The following is a 22,917-nucleotide window of genomic DNA, read 5'->3' as shown; positions in this document are numbered from 1 at the left end:
GGGAAATGGGTGATAGTGAAATAATTTAATGAAGTATGCAGAAGTAAATGTGCCAATTAATAGCTAGACTATGTCACGTTTTCCCGGTATGGAGATTCAGCTCTGAATCTTGTTAAGGGTTTTTTTAGATAATAAATGGATCAAGTTTAGTTATTTTCAGCTCAAGGCTCTGACCATGGAGCAGTACAGTAGGCGGGTTGAAGATGGATAAGTAGGCTAAGGAAGGACACTGAGGATGCTCTACAGTAGCATTTGTTTATAGAGCCTGTCCGATTCTCATATTGGTTGTCTTTGATCATTCTGGAGAAGCTGCTGGGTGGACATCATCTCAACACATAGCTGCCAATGGCAAGGACAATACAGACATTAGCCTGCACTGAATTTATGCATGAACACTGTGGTCTAACAGCAGTTTAGAGAGGAAAGCCATAGAGGGATACGATTATTTTCTCCAATAATGCTCAGATTATTTGTATTTAGGGTTAGGATCATCTGGAAATACTTAACAGGAGAGTGCCTCAGTTATGAACTACACAATCTAAGTATATTTTGTATATCCTGTTTATTTCTTATATCCAAGACTTCACTACACCTCCGCATCACAAAATGAATAATAGAAAGCTGTCAACTAGACATCTGGATAGGTTTATCACAAACCTTGTTGCATTGAACACGATGTGAGAACATGATGTAATGAACAGAAGCCGCTATGGCTTTTGAAGAAATAACTTAAGTCTTTAACAGAGAATTGATTTTGAATGGTGATGCTTCTTTTTAATGTAAACTTGGCAAATGGAAAATGCACACTGAAACCAAACGATGGTATTATAGAAGATGTGCTGCTCAGCTTACCCATTGAACACAACAGACAAGCTGTTTACAAAGAAAGTAAGCAATGACTTTCCAGTTGTTGGGTGGGTGTGTAGAACTAAACAGATTAATAAACACAGCATTTGCCTGAGAAACGTGTCACTCGTGGTTGAATAGAATAGAGGGTGGATAAGAAGCACAGTGTGAAATGGGGACAGCATACACACAGACTTATACATCAAAATCCACATTTGGAGAAGACAAAGCTTCACTGATAATAAAGAGTTGGATTTTCCTTGAGGGCTTAATTAAACCCTTAGAATCGAAATGCTATTATCAGTCCCCAACCCTGCACTGCAATTGACAGCATGGCCACTTATGAGTCACCAGCCATTAGGGCCCTCTGATATTTGTTAGGTAACAATATATCAACATTGCTGCAACGTTGATGAGACATAAACATGTTTCTCTGGGGGGCTATATGGCATGATACGCACCCAGTAGTTATGTCTAGCCTATATAGGGAATAGGGTGCCATTTGGGATGTAATCTATGATTTAAAGTAGGTGGTTACACACCAGTGCTCAGTCTGAAAGAAAAGGATCATGCTTCTGGACAGTAGGCAGAGTCAGACAGTGACCCATGCGGGTGGTTCTTCCCACATAATGACATCTTTTGAGGCTGCAGACTTCTAAATGATAAAAACAGGTGCTGAGCAGGTAGTTGCTATGCAACAATCAGGTGCGAAGCTAGCAGCAGCAGCCAGGTGGGCTTCAGCAGAGAGGAGTGAGCACACACAGAGGTGGTTATTAGAGACCTCGGAACACTGTGGGGAACTCTAAAAGGCTGCTGGAACCACAGGTAGGACGGAGACTTTCCAGTTTAATAGGCAACCTGCAGCTTGGGCTTGTCTGGTGAAAGAGAGTCGAGCATAGTGGTTCTCTAAATTGTTTCAAATTCAGAGTTGTAGACTTGAGTCCAGAGCGCTATTGTAATGCACAATACTGTATTGATTGCTTCTTTTCACATCCATTGTGTCAAAGAATGAACATTCTGTCTGGCCAGGCAAAAAAAAATACACATTTTCTTAATGTAAAACATAAATATAAAGGAGAAAATGAGGCACAAAGATGAAATAGATTGGAGTTGATTGAACTGTTTCATGACAAATTGATGCTATTTGAGCGTGCTGTTATAATTACATTTGAAAGTGAGATTGCCATTGCCATCTATGACACCGGTTTATCTCTGAAATAATTCTATCCACAGATAATAAGAGCCTATTCTCTCTTCAGTATTTGGAGTTGAGATTGGTTGAGCAAAGAGGGGAACAGTGGGCTGTTAACAAATCTACCTCCCTCACCACCACAGTGGAGGCTGGTAAGGGAGGATGGCTCATATGGATGGAATGTAATTAATGGTACCCTTACCACCACCTTCCCTTAATCACCACCACTCCCTCCTCTCTATCCCCAATCCCTGGAGTTTAATTAGGCTCTCTAAGCTCTGTCTGAATAATGCAACACCTGAGCACACCTGAATGTCTCTGCTCAAACAGACAGAACGAGACACACAGAGAGAGAGAGAGAGAGAGAGAAAGAGAGAGGGGGGGTGGAGGAGGGAGAGATGATTTGCATTTTGCGCCATACTTCCTGGTAAGCCTGCCCTCCAAGGCTATGGTATAGAAGAAAATAACATAGATATTTGTCCACAGATGTGAACATTATAGACTGTATGTCTACAATAATTTACATTTAATAACTGGGCTTACGTCTTTTTTTCTTAAGTGTATGACCATTTGAAATGTGTTTGAAATGCAATGAAAAATACTTTACAAGACTACCATCTAGTGGTGTTTTTACACATTACAGCTGGTCAATTATCCTTCTCCAGGAGAGGAGAGGGATGTGGAAGCGCGAATGAGCAAGGCAGGGGCTAAGGAAATGATATGGCGACTGGTGGTGCAGAGCTGGCAGGAGCAGTGGAACAGCAACACTAAGGACAGGCATATATTCCCTGTTCAGAGTAAAGTCGGAGAGGATGGTATGAAGGGACAAAAGAGAGGAGGCCATTTTTACAAGGTTACGGGTGGGACACAGCCGGTTTAATAAGTCATTATATGTGATAGGAAAGCGTCCAACAGGAAGGTGTGATTACCGCAAGGAAAGAGACATTGGAGGGGTGGGTATAATTTGTGGGACGTTCCAACAGGAATCCGTTCCAAAAACTTCTTAAAGTACAAGGTTGCCAACAAACGCATACAATGTAGCATGATCAATTCACCTAACGTTTGCTAAATAGCTGTCGAATAGGCATCAACTCACCACGTAGCTTATTCTTAATGTTTGTCAGTAGGTTACCAGAGTGAGGACAGATTTTTCGGAATAAACATGGTGAGTGAAAAACGTTATTAATTAGCCCACTCCCTACCCGGTTCGTATTATGCCACTATACAACTTTGTATGCGTTATTTGTGAGCAACCTTGTTATTTACGAAGTTATTGGATCAGATTCCTGTTGGAACATACCCACAAATACCCACCAACATTGGAGCATGTGCTGATACAGTGTGGGCAGTATAATAGGGAAAGAGAGACTGAGAATAGGGGCGAATGGGATACAGTAATTGAGTTTAAGTAGGATACTGAGTTGAACATCGTTAGATACACTCACAAATATTTTTTAAGAGAAACGTAGCTGGCAGATAGGATTCAGTTCCTCCCAGTACAGTAGGTGGCGGTAATGCACCATAACGTTGGATGCCAACTTCCGATAAACGCCAAAGAAGAACACCAGCCGTACCGCCGACAAACCTAACAGAAGAGCCTCAGCTGAATTGACCACGTGACATTTGAAGATGGCTGCCTGCATGGAGAAAAAAATAAATTCAGGTACGTGTCACTATCTCTGGATAACGCAAATAATTAATCCATATGACTCTCCCCATGTCTCTATTATAAGAGGTATATATGAACACAATTTCCCATTTAAGAAATACCTCATTTAATACATGTTAACCCTTCAATATTGCTAAAGAAGTAGCCAGCTGTTCAACTTGCTAGCTATGTTAGCTAGCTATACCTACCTGTCAAATGCAATTCTGACAACTTATTTTTCATGATTTACTTATACGGTATCATAACTTTGTTACAAATAAAGTAGCTAAGTAATGTGTATAATGTTTTGGAGTCAGTTATTCACAATGTGATATTGTACTTGTACTCATTGGGGCAGATTCAGACTTAGGAACTTTACGCCTTTCCTACGCACTTCTCAGTATTTGGTATTCAGACTTACCTTATTCAGTCCCATAACGTGCTCTGCAGTTGTGGCTACCCAAAATATTTTCTTGTGGAGTTTTCAGTACTTTATTTATCTTAAAGCCATCCCGTTTAAATACGGTGTACCTTTTTTTAAATCTTTTTTTTTTTTTTTGAATTTTGTCAACAGACTAGAATATATCTAGAAAATGGTTCAGAATATTAGGGATCAATGAAAGAAAGCCATCAAAATATATGTATATTCCTCTCCGTTTCAGCACCAATTGGTAGATTTAAAAGGGGGACACAGAATCTCTGAATGTCTCCCCTATGTAGAAGCAAGGTAGTAAATTGCAACAGCACTAGGCTGCATTCAAAAGACATTTCCCCGTAACATGGTGGAGACCCAATGCTTGAGCATTTTACTTTCGGTTTTGGTCTACCAGCTTCAAACGGTTGTAAAAATGTTATTTTTTGTTATTGAAAATATTTCACAGCGATTTTAATGGTACAGGGATTCCTTACACGATTCAGTGCTTGATTTCTCACAAACTGAAATTGAGGTAACTGTAGAATTTAACAACCAGGAAATGAGTGGGCTGCTTGACTCGATTTCCACTAGATAACTCAGCCACAAAATACAATATAATGCAAAAAAAATAAATAATCCTATGTGTAGCTCATTTAAAAATATTCTGATCTTGTAGATTATTTAGATTTAGTAAATAACGTTATTTATGAATAAAACGTTATACAACCCATGTTGGAATATTAGTGTACATAGAATTATAATGGGGAGAATAGTGTACAAAAGTAGGCTATACCCTCATTTATTGCCGGCACTAACCATGGAACTGTGTGATGACGGGCAAAGTATTGCGCCATGAGTCGGGTTCTGTTATGGCTTGGTCTGCGTTCCGCTCCATAACGATTTAAATAGCCTACATGTCTTTCAAAAGTATATATTATCAACTGTTACTAATCCTCAGCAACAACCACACGGCCGTGACAGTGTTTACAGAGGAAGCAAATTAAGGTAAACGAAACAATGTAATTAAATGGATTGATAATTGAGGTTATACCAACTGAAGGGAACTAACAGTAAATTGACAGTTGAATGTATGGTTATTAGGCCTACTGACGGTCGATACTGATAGTGGTAATATTTAACACGATAGAAATGGTAAACAGCTAAAGTCTGGGTAGCCTGAAATGAAGACATTCTAGAGTGCTCACCCTGCAAGTAAAAAGGCTGTACAATTTAAATTCTGCATAATGGCACAGCATTTCAAACTGTACTATGGTAAAGTTGATATGCTTCAGTTAGCCATGACTGGTTTCACGTCTCCAGCAATTTATAAGGTAAAATAGATCTAAAATAAGTGTCATTTATATTTACTATTCCCTTATCCAGATGGATTACTCATTTAACTAGCTCTTATCAATAGCTCTTATCAAGTTGTAAATTTAAAGTGCATGAAGAATGGTGTTGTTTTTATCGGGAAGAAATGAAGTAGATGCTTTTTCCACTTGGAACCGGCAGGTTCGCTAGACCTTATTCGTGGTTTCTTTGCGCATAAATGTGGAATTATTAGGGAATTAAGTCAAGGTCAGAATACAGCGTATCTGTAGTCACACCTCTGCCACACCTTCATATATTCTATCTCCATCCCAAACGAATAGCAGGTGAATAGCATGCTGTTCTCATGCTTAAGTTCAAGATCAGAATATGCATAGAGAGAAGTGCATACAAAGTGAATTACGTTCCATTTACGCGCGCCTAACTTTTTTGTTGTTGTTGTCATATTGCTTAGTTTTAATGCTACATTTTTGAGAAGAGGTGAGAATCATATCAAGCAATGTTTAATAAGAGCATGTTTCACTCTCTCCCCTCAGATGAACAGGAGTGGATACTGGAGCCTCTGTGTTTCCCTGAGCAGCCTGCTACAGACATCGGCACCAACTCATCCTCTCATCATGACATGGAGGTGGTGACCTGTGTGCTCTGCTCTCACTCCGCCCCTTTGTCAGAGAAGGACGGCCTCCTAAAGCACCTAGTACTGGAGCACAAGCTGGTCATCGCTGATGTCAAACTCATCGCTGACTTTCCTAAGTATGTAGCAGAGATACTATATTTCTATATATACTGAGTATATATAGACAATCCTGCAGGTGAAGAAGCCAGATGTGGAGGTCGTGGGCTGGCGTGGTTACAAGTGGTCTGCGGTTTTCTAAAATAACGTTGGAGGCAGCTTATGGTAGAGAAATGAACATTAAATTATCTGGCAACAGCTCAGGTGGACATTCCTGTAGTCATTATGCCAATTGCATGCTCCCTCAACTTGAGACATCTGTGGCATTGTGTTGTGAGAGAACTGCGCATTTTAAAGTGGCCTTTTATTGTCCACAGCACAAGGTGCAGCTGTGTAATGATCATGCTGTTTAATCAGCTTCTTGATATGCCACACCTGTCAGGTGGATGGATTATCTTGGCAAAGGAGAAATGCTCACTAACAGGGATGTAAACAAATTTGTGCACAAAATGAGAGACATAATCTTTTTGTGGGTATGGGACATTTCTTGGATTTTGTATTTCAGCTCATGAAACATGGGATCAACACTACGTTGTGTTTTATATTTTTGTTCAGTGTATAAAATATACTTTCTACAGAATGTAGCCTCTCTTTTGAGTCCTCCTGACCACATAACTAGAATGCATCTATTTCTATGGTCCTGATTATCAAGTTCCCTATCACAATTGCGGCACAGGTTTGATCTATACAAACAGTTATAACACAGCTGTCATGAAAACTGGGATAAATCACGTGGAGAGATTGTCAAGCGTGGCTGGCTACTTTTTGTTTACAGTTCCCTCCCTCTTCTCCAGAGGAAATGTATCACATACTGCCTATCTATCACACAAAAAATGAACCGTGTTCTACTGTGTCCATTTCTTTCAGATACATGGAATACTGGAAGAACAGAATCTCTGAGCAACCCATCACAGATTTCTGCAGTGTAATCCAGACTAACTCGCAGGGCCCTGTTGGTAAGTAGTATTCATTTACAATAAATAGCCTTGAGGTTCACAATATGGCTGCTTCTACTTTACCCTGTTCTTGCATGATATTATTTAATATACCCTCTTGATGTGCTTTTCAGAAAAACAGGAGCACTACTTCCTTCTGTGTGATGTCCTGCCAGAGGACAGGGTCCTCAGAGAACATCTCCAACAGAAACGACTGGTGAGTTACATTTTAGTCATTTAGCAGTTGCTCTTATCCAGAGAAAGTTACAGGATCAATTAGGGTTAAGTGCCTTGCTCGGCAGATTTTTCACCTAGTCGGCCTTTCAGTTACTGGCCCAACGATCTAACCGCTATGTTATCTGACAAGTTTTCAGAACAAGCTCTATTTTATGTATACAATATACTGTATGTCCCTAGGCTAATATTCACAAAGCATCTTAGAATAGGAGCGCTGAGCTAGGATCAGGTCTTCCCTGTCTGTAGAAACATTCTTATTATAATCTAAAATACAAAACTGATCCTAAATCAGCACTTCTACCCTGAGACACTGTGACTTCCCACTGGGACTGCATAGTTTAATTTATGCTAGTAACTCACACTGTGTTGGTCCACAGGAGGAGATCCTGGAGCAGCAGCAGAGGGAGAGGGATGACGACAGCTTCCAACGCATCTGCATGTTCTGCAATGACGAGTTCACTGGGAACAGGTCGTCACTGCTCAACCACATGGCCAGGGATCACTCGTTCAGCATGGGACTGCCTGACAACATAGTGTACTGCGTAGAGTTCCTTGACCACCTACAGAGAAAACTGGATAAGTAAGTTCGTTTTTGGAATGCATATCCTTTTTATGTTAATGTTTGTTTATGCTATTTTTATCATTTGAAAAGAAAATTGTCATCTGTAGCCATCTGTAATTTACTAATTGGCAACACTGTAGTAACGTTTTCCAGTACTTTAGTTTTACTGTGAAGGAGAGTGCTGGTTGGTGTCACACAGACATTAGAATTACTCAACCAAACAATGTTTCACAGAGCTTTGAGTGTTTCATTGTTTTTTGTTCCCAGTCTGCAGTGCCTGTATTGTGAGAAAACATTCAGAGACAAGACGACACTGAAGGATCACATGAGAAAGAAACAGCACCGCAGAATCAATGGCAACAACAGCGAGTATGACTGCTTCTACATCATCAACTACCTGGTACGCCCAGTGTTGTGCGAGTATAACTAATATAAATGCATATTGCCATATTTGACCTGAATATATTATTTTTCACATTTAATTAGTTTAAAGGGTCATCAAATGATGATAGATAAAGTGATGAAGACTGGTCTATTTTCCCTGCTACAGGAGCTGGGGAAAACATGGGAAGAGGTCCAATCTGAGGATGATCGGGAGATGGTGGAGGATGAAGATGAGTAAGGATTGTCCTAGTGACACAGTCATTGTTGTTTGGGATGGTCAAATAGTAGGTTAGATGATTTGTAATCAGTGTTCTCTAGGATTGAATGGTATGCACTTTTGCAGTGTTGTATTTACCATTGAGGAAATGGCTCTCTGCCCTCTCTTCAGTGATTGGTCAGACTGGCAGGCTCACCCAGTGTGTGCTGTGTGCCTGTTCTGTGAGCAGCAGTCAGAGAGCATGGAGAAGATCTACACACACATGGAGGTAACAGTCCCCTTATGCAGTTGTTGACAAATTAGGCCCATGCATTGCTGGTTTGGGAGCAGCTACTTCAATATGGTTCATGGATCTGTTTTTCTTCGCCATGCATTTTCAGGAAACCCACGGATTTGATCTGCACAAGTTGAAGACCGAACTCGGTGAGTAATATTGCACAACTGCTATGCTTTGTTGTACAAACCCCACCATAAAAACAAACACGTACATCCATCCAAATGAATGGGCATAGCAGTCCTTCCCATACTACATTTACAGGCAGCTGAGTTATATTTTTCCACTAATTGGTCTTTTGACCAATCAGATCAGCTCTTTTGACAATAATTAGGCAAAGGATCAGAATTTGGTTGTGTGTATAAATGCAGCCTAAGTGGCCTGATAAGCATGTCTTCTCCCAGATCTGCGGTTCTACCAGCAGGTCAAACTGGTAAACTACATCAGACGAGAGATCCACCAGTGCCGTTGCTACGGTTGCCAGGAAAAGTTTGGGTCCAAACCTGAGGTTATACGTCATGTAATAGAGGCAGGTCACGTGATGCAGCTACCAGAGACGTCAACCTGGGACCAACCACAGTAAGTCTGGAGCTCTCATAAGGGATGTGCATTGAAAATGTATTGTTTACTTGTAATATTGTTAGCTAAAACCATATTAAGAACAATAACAAGACTATTGTTTTACTACGGTTTAAAAGTGATGTGTTATTGGAGTGCTGAATGAATGGTATTGTTCATTGCGCAACTCTCCATCTGGTGGCTATTGTAACTGTTTCTGATGTCTAAGTGCCAGTCATTACAGCCCATTCTCCAATCCAGGTATTACTTCCCCACCTATGAGAACGACGCCCTCCTCTGTGCCTTGTCAGACAGTGACAGTGATTCAGAACACACAGGCCCTTGGGGAGACGTCCCTGTCATAGCTGAGGACATCTCTAACCTGAAAGTCCTGAAGCAGACCAGCATCCTCAGCCACCTTCTGAAGAACACAGACAGCTCTAGTTAAAAAGCTGGATGGATGGACCAATGATGTTATAAACTCAGTGGAGGATGCTCAGGGGAGAACGGCTCATAGAGGGACACAGTGCAACAACTTCTCGCTTCGCTGTATCTCCAACAAGACAGTGATGCTCATCAGACACTGTGCACTTAGCAGACCAGCACGCATGTGCGGAAATGAACATGGCCAGTTTCACAAGAATTTCCTGAGCCTGGACTACATTTATGTATGATTTAATGTCATACTTGGTACACATCACCATGTACAACATACCTGCAGGTGGATTTAAGTTTCATACAGTGATACTGAGAAATGTGACCTCACAGCAGAGATGTGACAATTGCTGAATGTAAATAAACATTATGAATATACTATAACTGATGGTTCCCTCTCGTTTAGCTTGCTTATACAATAGTTCTATGAATGGCAGGTAGCCTAGTGGTTAGAGCGTTGGACTAGTAACCGAAAGGTTGCAAGATCGAATCCCCGAGCTGACATGGTAAAAATCTGTCGTTCTGCACCTGAACAAGGCAGTTAACCCACTGGGCCGTCATTGAAAATAAGATTTTTTTCTTAACTTACTTGCCTAGTTAAATAAAGGTAAATACAAAAACACAACACTACATTTTGTAAAAACCCTGAGCTGCAGTAAAGTAAAAAACAGTCTACAGATTAAATTGCAATCTCTGTTACTTAATAGAGAGGGGATGGACTTCCATTTTCTAGTGCTTTTTGTCAGCCTTGGTGGTCTTAACATGAATGTGTTGTGTGGCTTTGTCCAGAACCACCTGCCATATAGTCGACCCCCAAACTGCAAAGTACTCTGTCTCCACCACGTCTTTCACATCAGGACTCGCATTCAAACACGTCACTGAAACAGACAAACACACAGATGTAACACATTTTGGATAAGTAATATGTTCAGTTAAAATACATCACATTATCAAAATCATAAGCAATGCATCCTGTCAAGACATTTCAATATTCATATTTGGAAATGTCGGAGTCAGATTATTTTCAGTATTTTGGAGGAAAACATTACCTTAGCATCTGCACTGAGACATGGCTAAAGCAGGTGTGTAAGTTGAGTTTAAATGTCACATGCAGCGTGTTACATTTCAGGGCACTGAAAACCTAAGCACAGAATACCTTCTGAAAGTCATGGTCCCCTCAAATGCACAAACATTTTTAAAACAATTCTGTCACAGAGTTCCAGAAGGCAAGCTCAATCAAGCCAAGCTCAATGATTTCAAAGAAAAGATCTACCCCCACCCCATATACACATCTCCTCACATCAGAGTGAGTGTGAGCTACACGTCCCAGGGACGTCAAGGATTTGTTGATGGCTGCGGTCTCGACCAGTCTGTCGTTTGGGTTCTGTCTTGGCGATGAGCTCGGACCCCGCCAAGTCACACAGGGTCAGGGTATTGTGAGACGACACAATCTGTACCCTCCAGTCAGGGTGAGCAACAGGTGGACCGAGAGCTGAAGAGGGAGAGGCTCTTCCTAGTAATGGGTTCACAACCATACTGGTATTGACATGACTTGAGGTAGGCCTACCTTTATGTTTATTTTGGTTGAGCCAATCTTTCTATTCTTTTCCCCATTTCCATCACGTTCAGAATGCCATCCTCGGTCTTCACCTCGACGTGGGTCAGCCCAGACACGGAGATGGGCTTCCCCTAGGTCCATATCTAATGAACTGGTGGGATTTTGACAGGAGATCATTTAGGTCAGGGTTTCCCAAACCTGGGGCCCCTCCTGGGTACATGTTTTGTTTTTTGTCCTAGCACTACACAGCTGATTTAAGTAATCAAAGCTTGATTATGAGTTGGTTATTTGAATCACCTGTGTAGTGCTAGGGCAAAAACCTAAATGTGCACCCAAGGTGGGCCCCAGGACCCAGTTAGGGAATCCCTGATATAGGCTGTCATTGTAGATTTCCAACATGTGTGTAAGTCATCCTAGAGCTTGTCTGACCATAGGCTAGAATGCAGACGCTACTGTATATCCATCCGCACAAGACCTTACTATGGGCAGGTCCCTTCAAATACTTCCTCCTGCATGGAGACAAATTGAGAGAGCACACCGGCACAATATCTAATACCATCACAAAAACAAATGTTCTAATCACAAGAGGTTGGTGGCACCTTAATTAGGGAGGATAGGCTCGTGGTAATGGCTGGAATTTTATCAAACATAAAAAACATGGTTTCAATGTGTTTGCCATTCCATTTGCTCCGTTCCAGAGATTACGAGCTGTCCTCCCCTCAGCAGCCTCCTGTGGTCCTAAACCAATGGGTTCTGTGTTTCAATTAAATTCACCTACCTGTGAGGTGCTGAAGGGTTAGACTTTATCAAAGAGGAACTTATTCTTGGTTCCCTTGTTGTTGACCAGATGCTCCTGGTCTGAGTATCCCCCAGTGTCCCCCTGGAGCTTCAGCGACTTGTTGTAGAGGGCCTCCTTGTAGAGCAGGGATGGGTTGTGGGGGCCACAAAAATCTGAACTCATGGGGGGGGGGGGGGGGCGCAGTGGCCCATGGGTCTGCATACCCCCAACTTGCGAACAAAACATTTTTAGCGCCCCCCCTTTAACAGAATGCTTAGGGATATTGTCCTGCTGGACGGTGAATCTCCATCCAACTCTGAAATCTCTGGAAGACAAACAGGTTTCCCTCAAGAATTTCCCTGTATTTAGCACCATCCATCATTCCTTCAATTCTGAACAGTTTCCCAGTCCCTGCTGATGAAAAACATCCCCACAGCATGATGCTGCCACCACCATGCTTCACTTTGGGGATGAGGCTGATGGGGTAATGAGAGGTGTTGGGTTTGCACCAGAGAAAGCATTTTCCTTGATGGCCAAAAAGCTCAATTTTATTCTCATCTGACCAGAGTACCTTCTTCCATATGTTTGGGGAGTCTCCCACATGCCTTTTGGCAAACACCAAACGTGTTTGCTTATTTTTTTCTTTAAGCAATGGCTTTTTTCTGGCCACTCTTCCGTAAAGCCCAGCTCTGTGGAGTGTATGGCTTAAAGTGGTCCTATGGACAGATACTCCAATCTCCGCTGTGGAGTTTTGCAGGTCCTTCAGGGTTATCTTTGGTCTCCTTGTTGCCTCTGATTAATGGCCTCCTTGCCTGGTCTGAGTTTTTGTGGGCAGCCCTCTCTTGGCAGGTTTGCTGTGGTGCCATATTCTTTCCATTGTTTAATAATGGATTTGATGGTGCTCTGTGGGATGTTCAAAATGTTGGATATTTTTTTATAACCCAACCCTGATCTGTACTTCTCCACAACTTTGTCCCTGACCTGTTTGGAGAGCTCCTTGGTCTTCATGGTGCCGCTTGTTTGGTGGTGCCCCTTGCTTAGTGGTGTTGCAGACTCTGGGGCCTTTCAGAACAGGTGTACGGTCGTGGCCAAAAGTTTTGAGAATGACACAAATATTCATTTCCACAAAGTTTGCTGCTTCAGGGTCTTTAGATATTTTTGTCAGATGTTACTATGGAATACTGAAGTATAATTACAAGCATTTCATAAGTGTCAAAGGCTTTTATTGACAATTACATGAAGTTGATGCAAAGAGTCAATATTTGCAGTGTTGACCCTTCTTTTTCAAGACCTCTACAATCCGCCCTGGCATGCTGTCAATGAACTTCTGGGCCACATCCTGACTGATGGCAGCCCATTCTTGCAAAGTCAATGCTTAGAGTTTTTCAGAATTTGTGCTTGCAGATGCACTCACATCTGCCTGCTGCCATTCCTGAGCAAGCTCTATACTGGTGGTGCCCTGTTCCCGCAGCTGAATCAACTTTAGGAGATGGTCCTGGTGCTTGCTGGACTTTCTTGGGCGCCCTGTAGCCTTCTTCACGACAATTGAACCGCTCTCCTTGAAGATCCGATAAATGGTTGATTTAGGTGCAATCTTACTGGCAGCAATATCCTTGCATGTGAAGCCCTTTTTGTGCAAAGCAATGATGACGGCACGTGTTTCCTTCCAGGTAACCGTGGTTGACAGAGGAAGAACAATGATTCCAAGCACCACCCTCCTTTTGAAGCTTCCAGTCTGTTATTCGAACTCAATCAGCATGACAGAGTGATCTCCAGCATTGTCCTCGTCAACACTCACACCTGTGTTAACGAGAGAATCACTGACATGTCAGCTGGTCCTTTTGTGGCAGGGCTGAAATGCAGTGGAAATGTTTTTGGGGGATTAAGTTCATTTGCATGGCAAAGAGGGACTTTGCAATTAATTGCAATTCATTTGATCACTCTTCATAACATTCTGGAGTATATGCAAATTGCCATCAAACAAACTGAGGCCGCAGACTTTGTGAAAATTAATATTTGTGTCATTCTCAAAACTTTTGGCCACGACTGTATATATACTGAGATCATATGACAGATCAGGTGACAATTCGATTGCACACAGGTGGACTTTAATTATGTGACTTCTGAAGGTAATTGGTTGCACCGGATCTTATTTAGGGGCTTCATAGCAAAGGGGGTGAATACATAGGCGCGCACCACTTCCCAGTTTTTCTTTAAACAAGTAATTTCACTTCACCAATTTGGACTATTTTGTGTATGTCCATTACATGAAATCCAAATAAAATTACAGGTTGTAATGCAAGAAAATAGTAAAAACACCAAGGGGGATGAACACTTTTGCAAGGCACTGTATGTGAGTCCCCAGGACTAGGGGGTCGTGATTTGAAAAACACTGCATTAAGTTTGTTCCAAATCCGTAAACTCCATCAATAAGTAGGCTAATATTCTCTAATTGCCTGAAAGGAGGTAGTTGGCTGCATTACACACTTAATGACCTTATGAAGAGATTACAGAAAAGAACTGCCAGTGTATGCATTTCACAGCCAAGTGGAATAGACAGGCCTAGTTTATTGCGTACCAGCAGAGCGCATCATTTTTCCACTGAAACAGTACCATAGTGTCTGTATATGAATCAATTAAAAACACTGAAATCTCCATTTTTATTGCATAGTTGAGACTTCCGTCAATGTTTAAGATTAAAACATTTCCATACACATACAGTTGATTAGGCTAAGCTTGCATATCTAAATCACTGTATATGATATGATAAACCCCAGAATACAATCGCGCATAAATGCAAGATCACATCCTACATTGGGTCCATATTCCTCCAGGTAGTGCAATCAGTATAGGTATAGTAACAACCCTCAGACTCCCTGAGGTAATTATGGTAGATAACACACATCTCAAAAGCAGTATAAACAAAGTTATTCATACAAAAGAAATGCATAGCAGATGTGAAACAGCAGTGATAGGGAAAGGGGGATACCTAGTCAGTTGTACAACTGAATGCATACAACTGAAAAGTGTCTTCCGCATTTAACCCAACCCCTCTGAATCCGAGAAGTGTGGAGTGCTGCCTTAATCGACATCCACGTCTTCGGCGCCCGGGTAACAGTGGTTAACTGCCTTGCTCAGGGGCAGAACGACAGATTTTTACCTTGTCAGCTCTGGGATTCGATCCAGCAACCTTTCGATACTCTTCAAAGCTTTGATATAAAGTAGTTAATTAAAAGCTGAATATACAAATAGGCCTAGGTGTATGGAAACACATGGATAGCAAACAAATATGAAAGTATTGAATTAGAAATCCACATTCCACTCTTCAAAATAAATGAAATACCTATTATCGTAATACAATATCTTAGTAACCTGATATCCTTTTTTGAACGGGGGACAAAAGGCCATTTGTGAAAAATATCAGATTTACAAAGCTGGATGGGGGCATGCATTGGTCATAATACATGAATAGTGCAATCAGTGTAACCACTGCAACTTTTTGTTGTTTGAAAATCTAATCTGGGAGAGTGACAATATGATACCACTTCACTACAGCAGCAGGGCTTCTCAGCCTGAAATTGTGATAAACAGGGAAAAAGAGATACATTTCAATTAGAATTTTTAGAGAGATTGAATTAAAAAGGTGGGAATAAGCCGGTACAACTGGAGTTCAGAGAACGGTACAACTACCCCAATAAACCCAACAAAAGACTAGCAATGTATTGATTTAAAACAAAACTCTAATCAAATCAAATAACCACCACTAATGAATCTATAGAATGACTTGTAAGGAATAGCCAAACAATAATTTGGGATAAAAATATGTAGTACTACATCAAAATAACATAGTACATCAAAATCAGGAACCTCATATCAGTAACTTAGTACTTTAGCACACACAAGCAAAACATATAGCTCACACACACACAATCTTTAACTGTCTAGTTAGTCATTAAAGGGATACCTTGGGATTTCAGCATGCTAGCAGATACCCATAGACTTCCACTCATTGTGCTAATGCTAGTGACCTCTAACTTCCTTCATACTGGACACAGAGACATGATATCCACTAGTTCATATGACTCTGGGGAAGTAGATAAAGGGCCTCATTGCCAAACTCCCGAAGTATCCCATTAAGATTTCACAATCAACAGCTGCCTTCACTGAGGGTCCTAAAAACTCAGCGATCAATATCACACAACCAATCAATTACAAAAACGGATTTAGAAAACATTTCTGTACGGTGAAAAACATGTAAATGCAAAGTGAAGAAGCCTTAAACAGTATGATACATACAGAGGAGAATTTCTAAGATTTGACCAACTTGAACCCTTGGCCAGTGTCTAGTACAGCTGGGGGAAACCAGTTGAGTTTGACCCTTTTGAGGCACCGTAGGCAGACACTGCATAGCCAAAGCAGGTTCAGCCCCCCACACCAGAGCGCTAACTGGACCACGGGGTAGGTCATCCTGGGGAAGTACATCCTCCAGTGTTGAGTGACATCACTTTCTGTGGGCAGGTGCAGTGTGTAATCACTCCAGTGCTTAGAGATGCCATAGGCAGCGATGACAGTCCTTCCCCTCTCCGACCACTGGACAGTGCTGTCTGTATTGCAGTTGAACTCCACCCACTGAGAGGTGAAGTCCCCAAGCTGGGGGGTGTCCTGGAGCTCGATATCCGTGGCTCGGGCTAGCTGGGCCCCCTGCACCGCCACATAAAGCCCCCCCACCTTCCTCACCTCCTTCACCCAGGGTAGGGAGTTCTCACTGTCCAGAACCAGGATGAGGCGGGAGCAGGAGTCACTGTTCTTCTCCCTCCACCATTCCAGGATCTTGTCCAGTTGAAGGGTGCCCCCTCCTGAAAGACAACCACAGCACAGGGCAGAGTTAAGAGAGAGAGCAGTGGAATGCTGTGGTGGATAGTACTTTATTTGGTGGTTTCAGTACCATAAAATAATGTGCTACAGAGAGTGAGTTAAAGTAACTGAGCTTCACAGAATGACAAAACTTCTAAGTGATTGGTACCTGCTAGTGCCCACTCCCCGCTGCGGTGGGTATGCCCACTGTAGAACACCACATAGGTGTCGTGGCGAGGCCCATCGGCTGTGCAGAGCTCCATGAAGGCTTTGAGCTTCACCTGTAGGGCTTCCAGAGTCACCCCGCTGGTGGAGTAGTCGCAGCCGAACGTCTCGATCATGTGGTGGGAGAAGAAATTCTGTATACTGTTCAACATGCCCGTGGAATGCATGTTCAACATATGTACCTGGTCCGGAGGTAACAGAGTGGGCTGCCCATCAGGACTGCAAGGGAGAGAGGGAATGAAAGGGTGAAGGGAAGGGAAGGAGTGAGGATGATTGCAGTAAGGTTAAGTGAAATTAAAGACTGTAGAAAAGTATGCGCCCGTGTGTTGAGTAAGTATAGTATAGTTTTTACTGTACAGTGCCTTCAGAAAGTATTCATACCCCTTGACTTGTTACACATTTTGTGTTACAGCCTGAATTCAAAATGGATTAAATATTATTTTCCCCTTACCCATCTACACACAATACCCCATAATGACAAAGTGAAAAAATGTTTTTAGACATTTTTGAAAAAGTATTGACAATTAAATACAACAGTATCTCATTTATATAAGTATTCACACCCTTGAGTCAATACATGTTAGAATCACCTTTGGCAGCAATTACAGCTGGGAGTGTTTCTGGGTAAGTCTCTAAGAGCTTTGCGCACCTGGATTGTACAATATTTGCACATTATTATTTCAAAAATTCTTCCAAGCTCTGTCAAGTTGGTTGTTGATAATTGCTAGACAGCCATTTTCAATACGATTTAAGTCAAAACTGTAACTAGGTCACTCGGGAACATTTGATGTTGTCTTGGTAAAGCATCTCCGGCGTATATTTGGCCTTGTGTTTTAGGTTATTGTCTAGCTGAAAGGTGAATTGGTCTCTCCGTGTCTGTTGGAAAGCAGATTGAACCAGGTTTTCCTCTAGAATTTTGCCTGTGCTTAGCTCTATTCCATTTATTTTTTATCCTGAAAAACTCCCCAGTCCTTAATGATTACAAGCACACCCATAATCAATGTTCCCTCTAATATGTGGTGTTCAATGCAGGCCTACATTGCATGAGACATTTAGAAGAAGAAAAAATTGACATTAATTAATGATCTTTTACTTGATCTGTAACACCATGGGCCAAATAGGTGACTGTAAATTGCATTGTATTGCGTGATGCAAGAAACCACTTTACAAAATATAATGAATTATTATTACCATACAGAGAATTAGATAATGTAGACTACACCTCTGCCTATTTGCATAATCAAGCCTCTCTCAAAATACAACACTGCCCCTTGAATTAAAACATAAGCTTTCTTTTCTCTCACCTGACTGGCTTTTCAACAACAGCTTGAAATGTAGCCATCCCATTTTGTGCTCTTGTAGGAAGCAGTAACTCCCCATTGCTGACCTATACTTATCTATAACTGGGCTAATAACTCACTACCTAGCAAAGAATAACAAATGTGCACATGCGCAGCTCTGCACTCTGAACTGATGTGAATAGCGCATTCACTCGCTGATTAAAAGACCGGGCTACACCCGACAATAGAATTCTACACCCGACAACAGAATTCTCTGGCTCTGCCTACAACAAATTCGCAGACTTAATCCTGAAAATGTAGATTTGGTTTGGTCTGTTGCATTGAAAAGGGGCCGATTTAATGTTGATTCGATCACAGAAAAAACGTTGATCTATATAGTGCAAACTAGTAGTACAAACTCAGTAAAGTTTAATCTCTTGCGTCTCTGCGCGGCATGGCATTTCATCTGCGTGGCAGTCCTGGAGGAAGTGTGCGGCTGCGCACACACACAGTTTAGAGGGAATATTGCCCATAACATGATGCAGCCATATGGAGAGTGGTACTCAATAACATATTGTATTGGATTTGCCCCAAACATAACACTTTGTATTCAGGACATAAAGTTAATTTATTTGCCACATTTCTTGCAGCATTACTTTAGTGCTTTGTCGCAAACAGGATGCATGTTTTGGAATATTTTTATTCTGTACTGGCTTCCTTCTTTTCACTCGTCCTTTAGGTTAGTATTGTTGAGTAACTACAATGTTGTTGATCCATCCTCAGTTTTCTCCTATCACAGCCATTAAACTCTGTAACTGTTTTAAAGTCACCATTGGCCTCATGGTGAAATCCCTGAGCGGGTTCCTGCCACTCCGGCAGCTGAGTTAGGAAAGACACCTGTATCTTTGTAGTGACTAGGTGTATTGATACACCATCCAACGTGTAATTAATTACTTCACCATGCTCAAAAGGAGATTCGAAGTCAGCTTTTTCTTTTACCCATCTACCAATAGGTGTCCTTTTTTGCAAGGTATTGGAAAACCTCCCTGGTCTTTGTGGTTGAATCTGTGTTTGAAATTCACTGCTCGACTGAGGGACCTTACAATTATGTGTTGGGTACAGAAATTAGGTAGTCATTCAAAAATCATGTTAAATACTATTATTGCACACAGAGTAAGTCCATGCAACTTATTATGTGACTTGTTAAGCAAATTTTTACTCCTGGACTTAAGGCTTGCCATAACAAAGGGGTTGAAAACTTATTGACTCAAGACATTTCAGCTTTTCGTTTTTTTTATTAATTTGTAAATATTTAAAATAAAACTTTGACATTATGAGGGTATTGTGTACAGGCCAGTGACATAAAATCTCAATTTAATCAATTTTAAATTCAGGCTGTAACAAGAAAATGTGGAAAAAGTCAAGTGGTGTGAATACTTTCTGAAGGCACTGTATATATTTGGTTGTCCACTATCCATACATTCCTACCTGCAATAGTTGGTGGGGATGACCACTGCATACCCCACACATGTGCCGCCTAGGCAGTTCCCCAGCTCATAGAAGAGGCCGTGGAACAGAGACTCCAGAGCCAGGACCAGCAGGAACATACTCATAAAGATATTGCTGGAGGACTGAGAAACAGACAGACACAATGGGTCACATTCACACACTAACCAAAAAAGGAGGACTATGAAATTGAAAAGATGGCTCTGAATATCTATGACCTCAAAAACTATGGGAAAGTGTCCAATCTCAATTTCTTTTACACCAGTTAACATAGTCTGTTTGTTTTATTGATAAGCTAAGTTATATGAGCCATTAAGGTATAACATAGCTGGTCTGGACTGAATAACAGTGCTATACCAATGACTGGAGACATACCTGCCATGATAAAGCAGCCAGGATGATGGTGGACACCAGACTGAAGAGCACCAGGCGTTCAGAGATGAGACAGAAGTGTCTGACTCCTTTAGAAGCCATAACCTTGTCTAGGCAGCTGCTCCCGGCTCCCTGGGCCAGACACACCCTCTGGCAGTCATTCAGCTTGGTGTGGAAGCCCCACAGAGTGATGACGAACACCACGTGACAGATGGCCCAGAACACCCCACTCAGCATGAAGCCCGGGATCATCAGGTACCACCGGTCCAGGTCCACCAGCTTCAGGGCTGCCAGGATCCAGAAGCCCACCTGGGAACAAGGACCACAATGGAAGTAAGTCTACTGTTGACTTTGTGTTTTTATCCTCAATTATTTTTTGTGTGCATCATTGTACTCACATGGCTTGGGAAACTCTATATGCATTTTAAATGTGTCAAATAAAATGAATTCAAATCACCTCCGCCAGCAGCAAAGGCAGGAGGGACAGCCTGCGCCACAGCCCCCTCCAGGCAAGGTAGGGCAACCAGCGCTCGGTCACCGACAGCCCACTGAAGTACACGTCCAGCAAGGGGTCGCAGATCAGCTGGCTGAAGAAACATGCCAGGGCGAAGGGGTTGGTGGTGATGCCCAGCGCCTTGAAGAACAGCACCGCAGTGATGATGGAGAAGCAGACCAGGTTGGGCAGGGCCAGGAGAGCCTTCATGCGCAGGGCCACCATCAAAGTAGCCAGGGCCACCACCAGCACCACTACGCTCATGGACTTCTGGATGAATAAGACAGTACTGGCGATGGCAAAGCCTGCCAGCTCCAGGGCCTCTGCTGAGGTGAGGAAGGCAGGGCGGTACCTGGTGCAGCCGCACATCCTCTCCAGCAGAGCCCACAGCATCCTCAAGACAACACTGGCCAGCAGGAGGTAGTTGGTGGCTTGCTCTTTGATGTTGCTCTCCAGAGTGGGGTTGTTGAGGAAACACAGGAGGCCAAGCAGGAAGCCAAACCACAGGTGGAGGAGGCACAGGCTGACTTTTTCCATGCTGAAGTAATAGTACAGTATGCTTGCTATCCCGAGGACAAACAGGGCCAGAACAAATATGATGAGAATCATGGGTTCTTCAGTCTTCTCCCATCGCACATAGAGCCCCAGGCAGAGAGCCACAAGCAGGTTCAGACCAGACAGGTAGCCCAGACATCTGACAGAGGACCACATGTTGACCTCTCCGTTGACCTCCTCCAGTCTGGTCATCACTGCATGCAGACAGTGACTGACACAGTACCGTAAGCGACACATATTGATATGTAGGAGTAGCTAACAGTTAGTTACAGCTGGTAACGTTATTAGTTAAGAGTTCAGAGGCAATTAAAACCTTTCCATGAAGCTAACTTAGCTAGCTAGATTGCAAGACTATGGCGAAAAAAATGTCACTCACTAGCTAGCCACCTTGAACTAACAGAGCAGCAAACTTTGAGCTAGTGATAGGTAGTCTAAGCTAGCTAACGTTAGCTAGAAGTTACTAGCTAGTTACATGGTTTTTGCTAGTTAGCTAGCTACATGATTTGCCGGTTGCTAGCTTGCAGTTGTACGACTAGCAGATGGTACGCTTGATTACATGGTCCGTTTGCTGTTTCTCTTCTTTCGTGTGTAAATAGATACGTCTCATACAAACCTAGCTAGCCCAAATTAATTTATTTCACCTAAAGGAGCAGGAGACAAAAATACTTTTTTTCCACTTCGAAAACTTTTCGGTCAAATGACTGCCGCCATCAAACTAGAACGGCGTCAACGTCACTACGGCAGGTCAATAGTACAAACAAAGTGGCGGAGAGGAAAGTCGAAGTATGGAAATTCGTAAAGTGTGATGACTAATCAATAAATCTAGACGTACTGTAAATGAGGCTCTTCCACTGAATATTACAATTACTTTATCAATATAGGTCAAAACATACTACACATTGATATACTTATGCCCTAACTAAATGCCCTAACCAACATGATCAACACCTAGTCAGCAGATTGTAACGGGCTAATGTGATGCTCAATTAGCCGTTACAGGACTGGTACTGTTTGGCGCAGCAGAGAATTTTAGACCAACCTTGGCCATACTATCTTCGTTCGAGTCACCCAAACATGTATCTTCTAGAATGTTGGTGTCCAGTTGCAGGTGGTTCACTTGAATTTTGAAAATGTTCCATTATTAAAATAAATACAAATGTTGTAATCCAACAATGCATATGCCACTGTCTTGTCTACTTCATATCTTCTCTCATTGATTGAGACAGTTGACTACCGCTTGTCATGACACTCACTGGTCTCGATCAATGAGAGAAGATTTGAAATAGAAACAGATCGTAGCGTACCCATCATTGGATTACTTCTTGAAGCAAAAACATTATTAAAATAACAGAACATTTTCTAAATTGAAACGAACCACCTGAAACTGGACATTTTAGAAGATACATGTTTGGCCGAATCGAAGATGGTATCGCCAAGTTAAGGTTGGTCGAAAAGTCTGTTCTACGCCAAACAGTACCAATCCTGTAACGGCTAATGAAAGCATTACATTAGCCCGTTACAATCTACTAGC

At 42.1% G+C, this 22,917-nt stretch overlaps 2 protein-coding genes across 4 annotated transcripts; one reads left to right on the top strand and one right to left on the bottom strand.

Annotated features, from left to right (window-relative positions):
• The first annotated feature begins 3,567 nt into the window (after positions 1–3,567).
• znf277 (zinc finger protein 277) lies at positions 3,568–10,149 on the top strand. 3 transcript variants are annotated; one of them, XM_014125563.3, is made up of 11 exons: positions 3,568–3,701; positions 5,967–6,183; positions 7,031–7,119; positions 7,233–7,315; positions 7,713–7,915; positions 8,165–8,297; positions 8,448–8,515; positions 8,670–8,766; positions 8,879–8,921; positions 9,177–9,351; positions 9,592–10,149. In XM_014125563.3, exons 1-11 carry the CDS (start codon positions 3,668–3,670, stop codon positions 9,776–9,778), a joined length of 1,329 nt encoding a protein of 442 aa, XP_013981038.1. In that variant the 5' UTR covers positions 3,568–3,667; the 3' UTR covers positions 9,779–10,149. The 3 variants fall into 3 exon arrangements, with proteins under 3 accessions (XP_013981038.1, XP_013981037.1, XP_082813505.1); XM_014125562.3 differs by having other exon boundaries at positions 8,625–8,766; XM_082957379.1 differs by lacking the exon at positions 3,568–3,701 and adding an exon at positions 5,085–5,106 and having other exon boundaries at positions 8,625–8,766.
• A 4,593-nt stretch (positions 10,150–14,742) lies between these two features.
• tmem168b (transmembrane protein 168b) lies at positions 14,743–22,240 on the bottom strand. Its single transcript, XM_014125560.3, has 5 exons — positions 20,796–22,240; positions 20,342–20,647; positions 19,949–20,091; positions 17,125–17,399; positions 14,743–16,957 (listed from the first exon to the last, which is right to left on the bottom strand). The coding sequence occupies exons 1-5, from the start codon at positions 21,621–21,623 to the stop codon at positions 16,410–16,412; spliced, it is 2,100 nt and encodes a 699-aa protein (XP_013981035.2). The 5' UTR covers positions 21,624–22,240; the 3' UTR covers positions 14,743–16,409.
• Between the last annotated feature and the right edge of the window lie 677 nt (positions 22,241–22,917).

The sequence above is a fragment of the Salmo salar genome, chromosome 10 (assembly GCF_965601325.2).
Source record: "Salmo salar chromosome 10, fSalSal1, whole genome shotgun sequence".
In the NCBI taxonomy this organism is placed as follows: domain Eukaryota; kingdom Metazoa; phylum Chordata; class Actinopteri; order Salmoniformes; family Salmonidae; genus Salmo; species Salmo salar.
The sequence above is the reverse complement of the archived record's forward strand: the minus strand, read 5'-3'. Positions and strand labels throughout refer to the sequence as shown.

Excerpts from the sequence above, each read along its gene's own strand:
- tmem168b (XM_014125560.3), bottom strand. The coding sequence starts at position 21,623 with ATGTGTCGCTTACGGTACTGTGTCAGTCACTGTCTGCATGCAGTGATG. Across the intron at positions 20,092-20,341 it reads TGGCTGCTTTATCATGGCAG|TCCTCCAGCAATATCTTTAT; the intron begins GTATGTCTCCAG and ends TCTGTTTCTCAG. Across the intron at positions 16,958-17,124 it reads CGGGGAGTGGGCACTAGCAG|GAGGGGGCACCCTTCAACTG; the intron begins GTACCAATCACT and ends GTTGTCTTTCAG.
- znf277 (XM_014125562.3), top strand. The coding sequence starts at position 3,668 with ATGGCTGCCTGCATGGAGAAAAAAATAAATTCAG. Across the intron at positions 3,702-5,966 it reads GGAGAAAAAAATAAATTCAG|ATGAACAGGAGTGGATACTG; the intron begins GTACGTGTCACT and ends CTCTCCCCTCAG. Across the intron at positions 7,120-7,232 it reads TAACTCGCAGGGCCCTGTTG|AAAAACAGGAGCACTACTTC; the intron begins GTAAGTAGTATT and ends TGTGCTTTTCAG.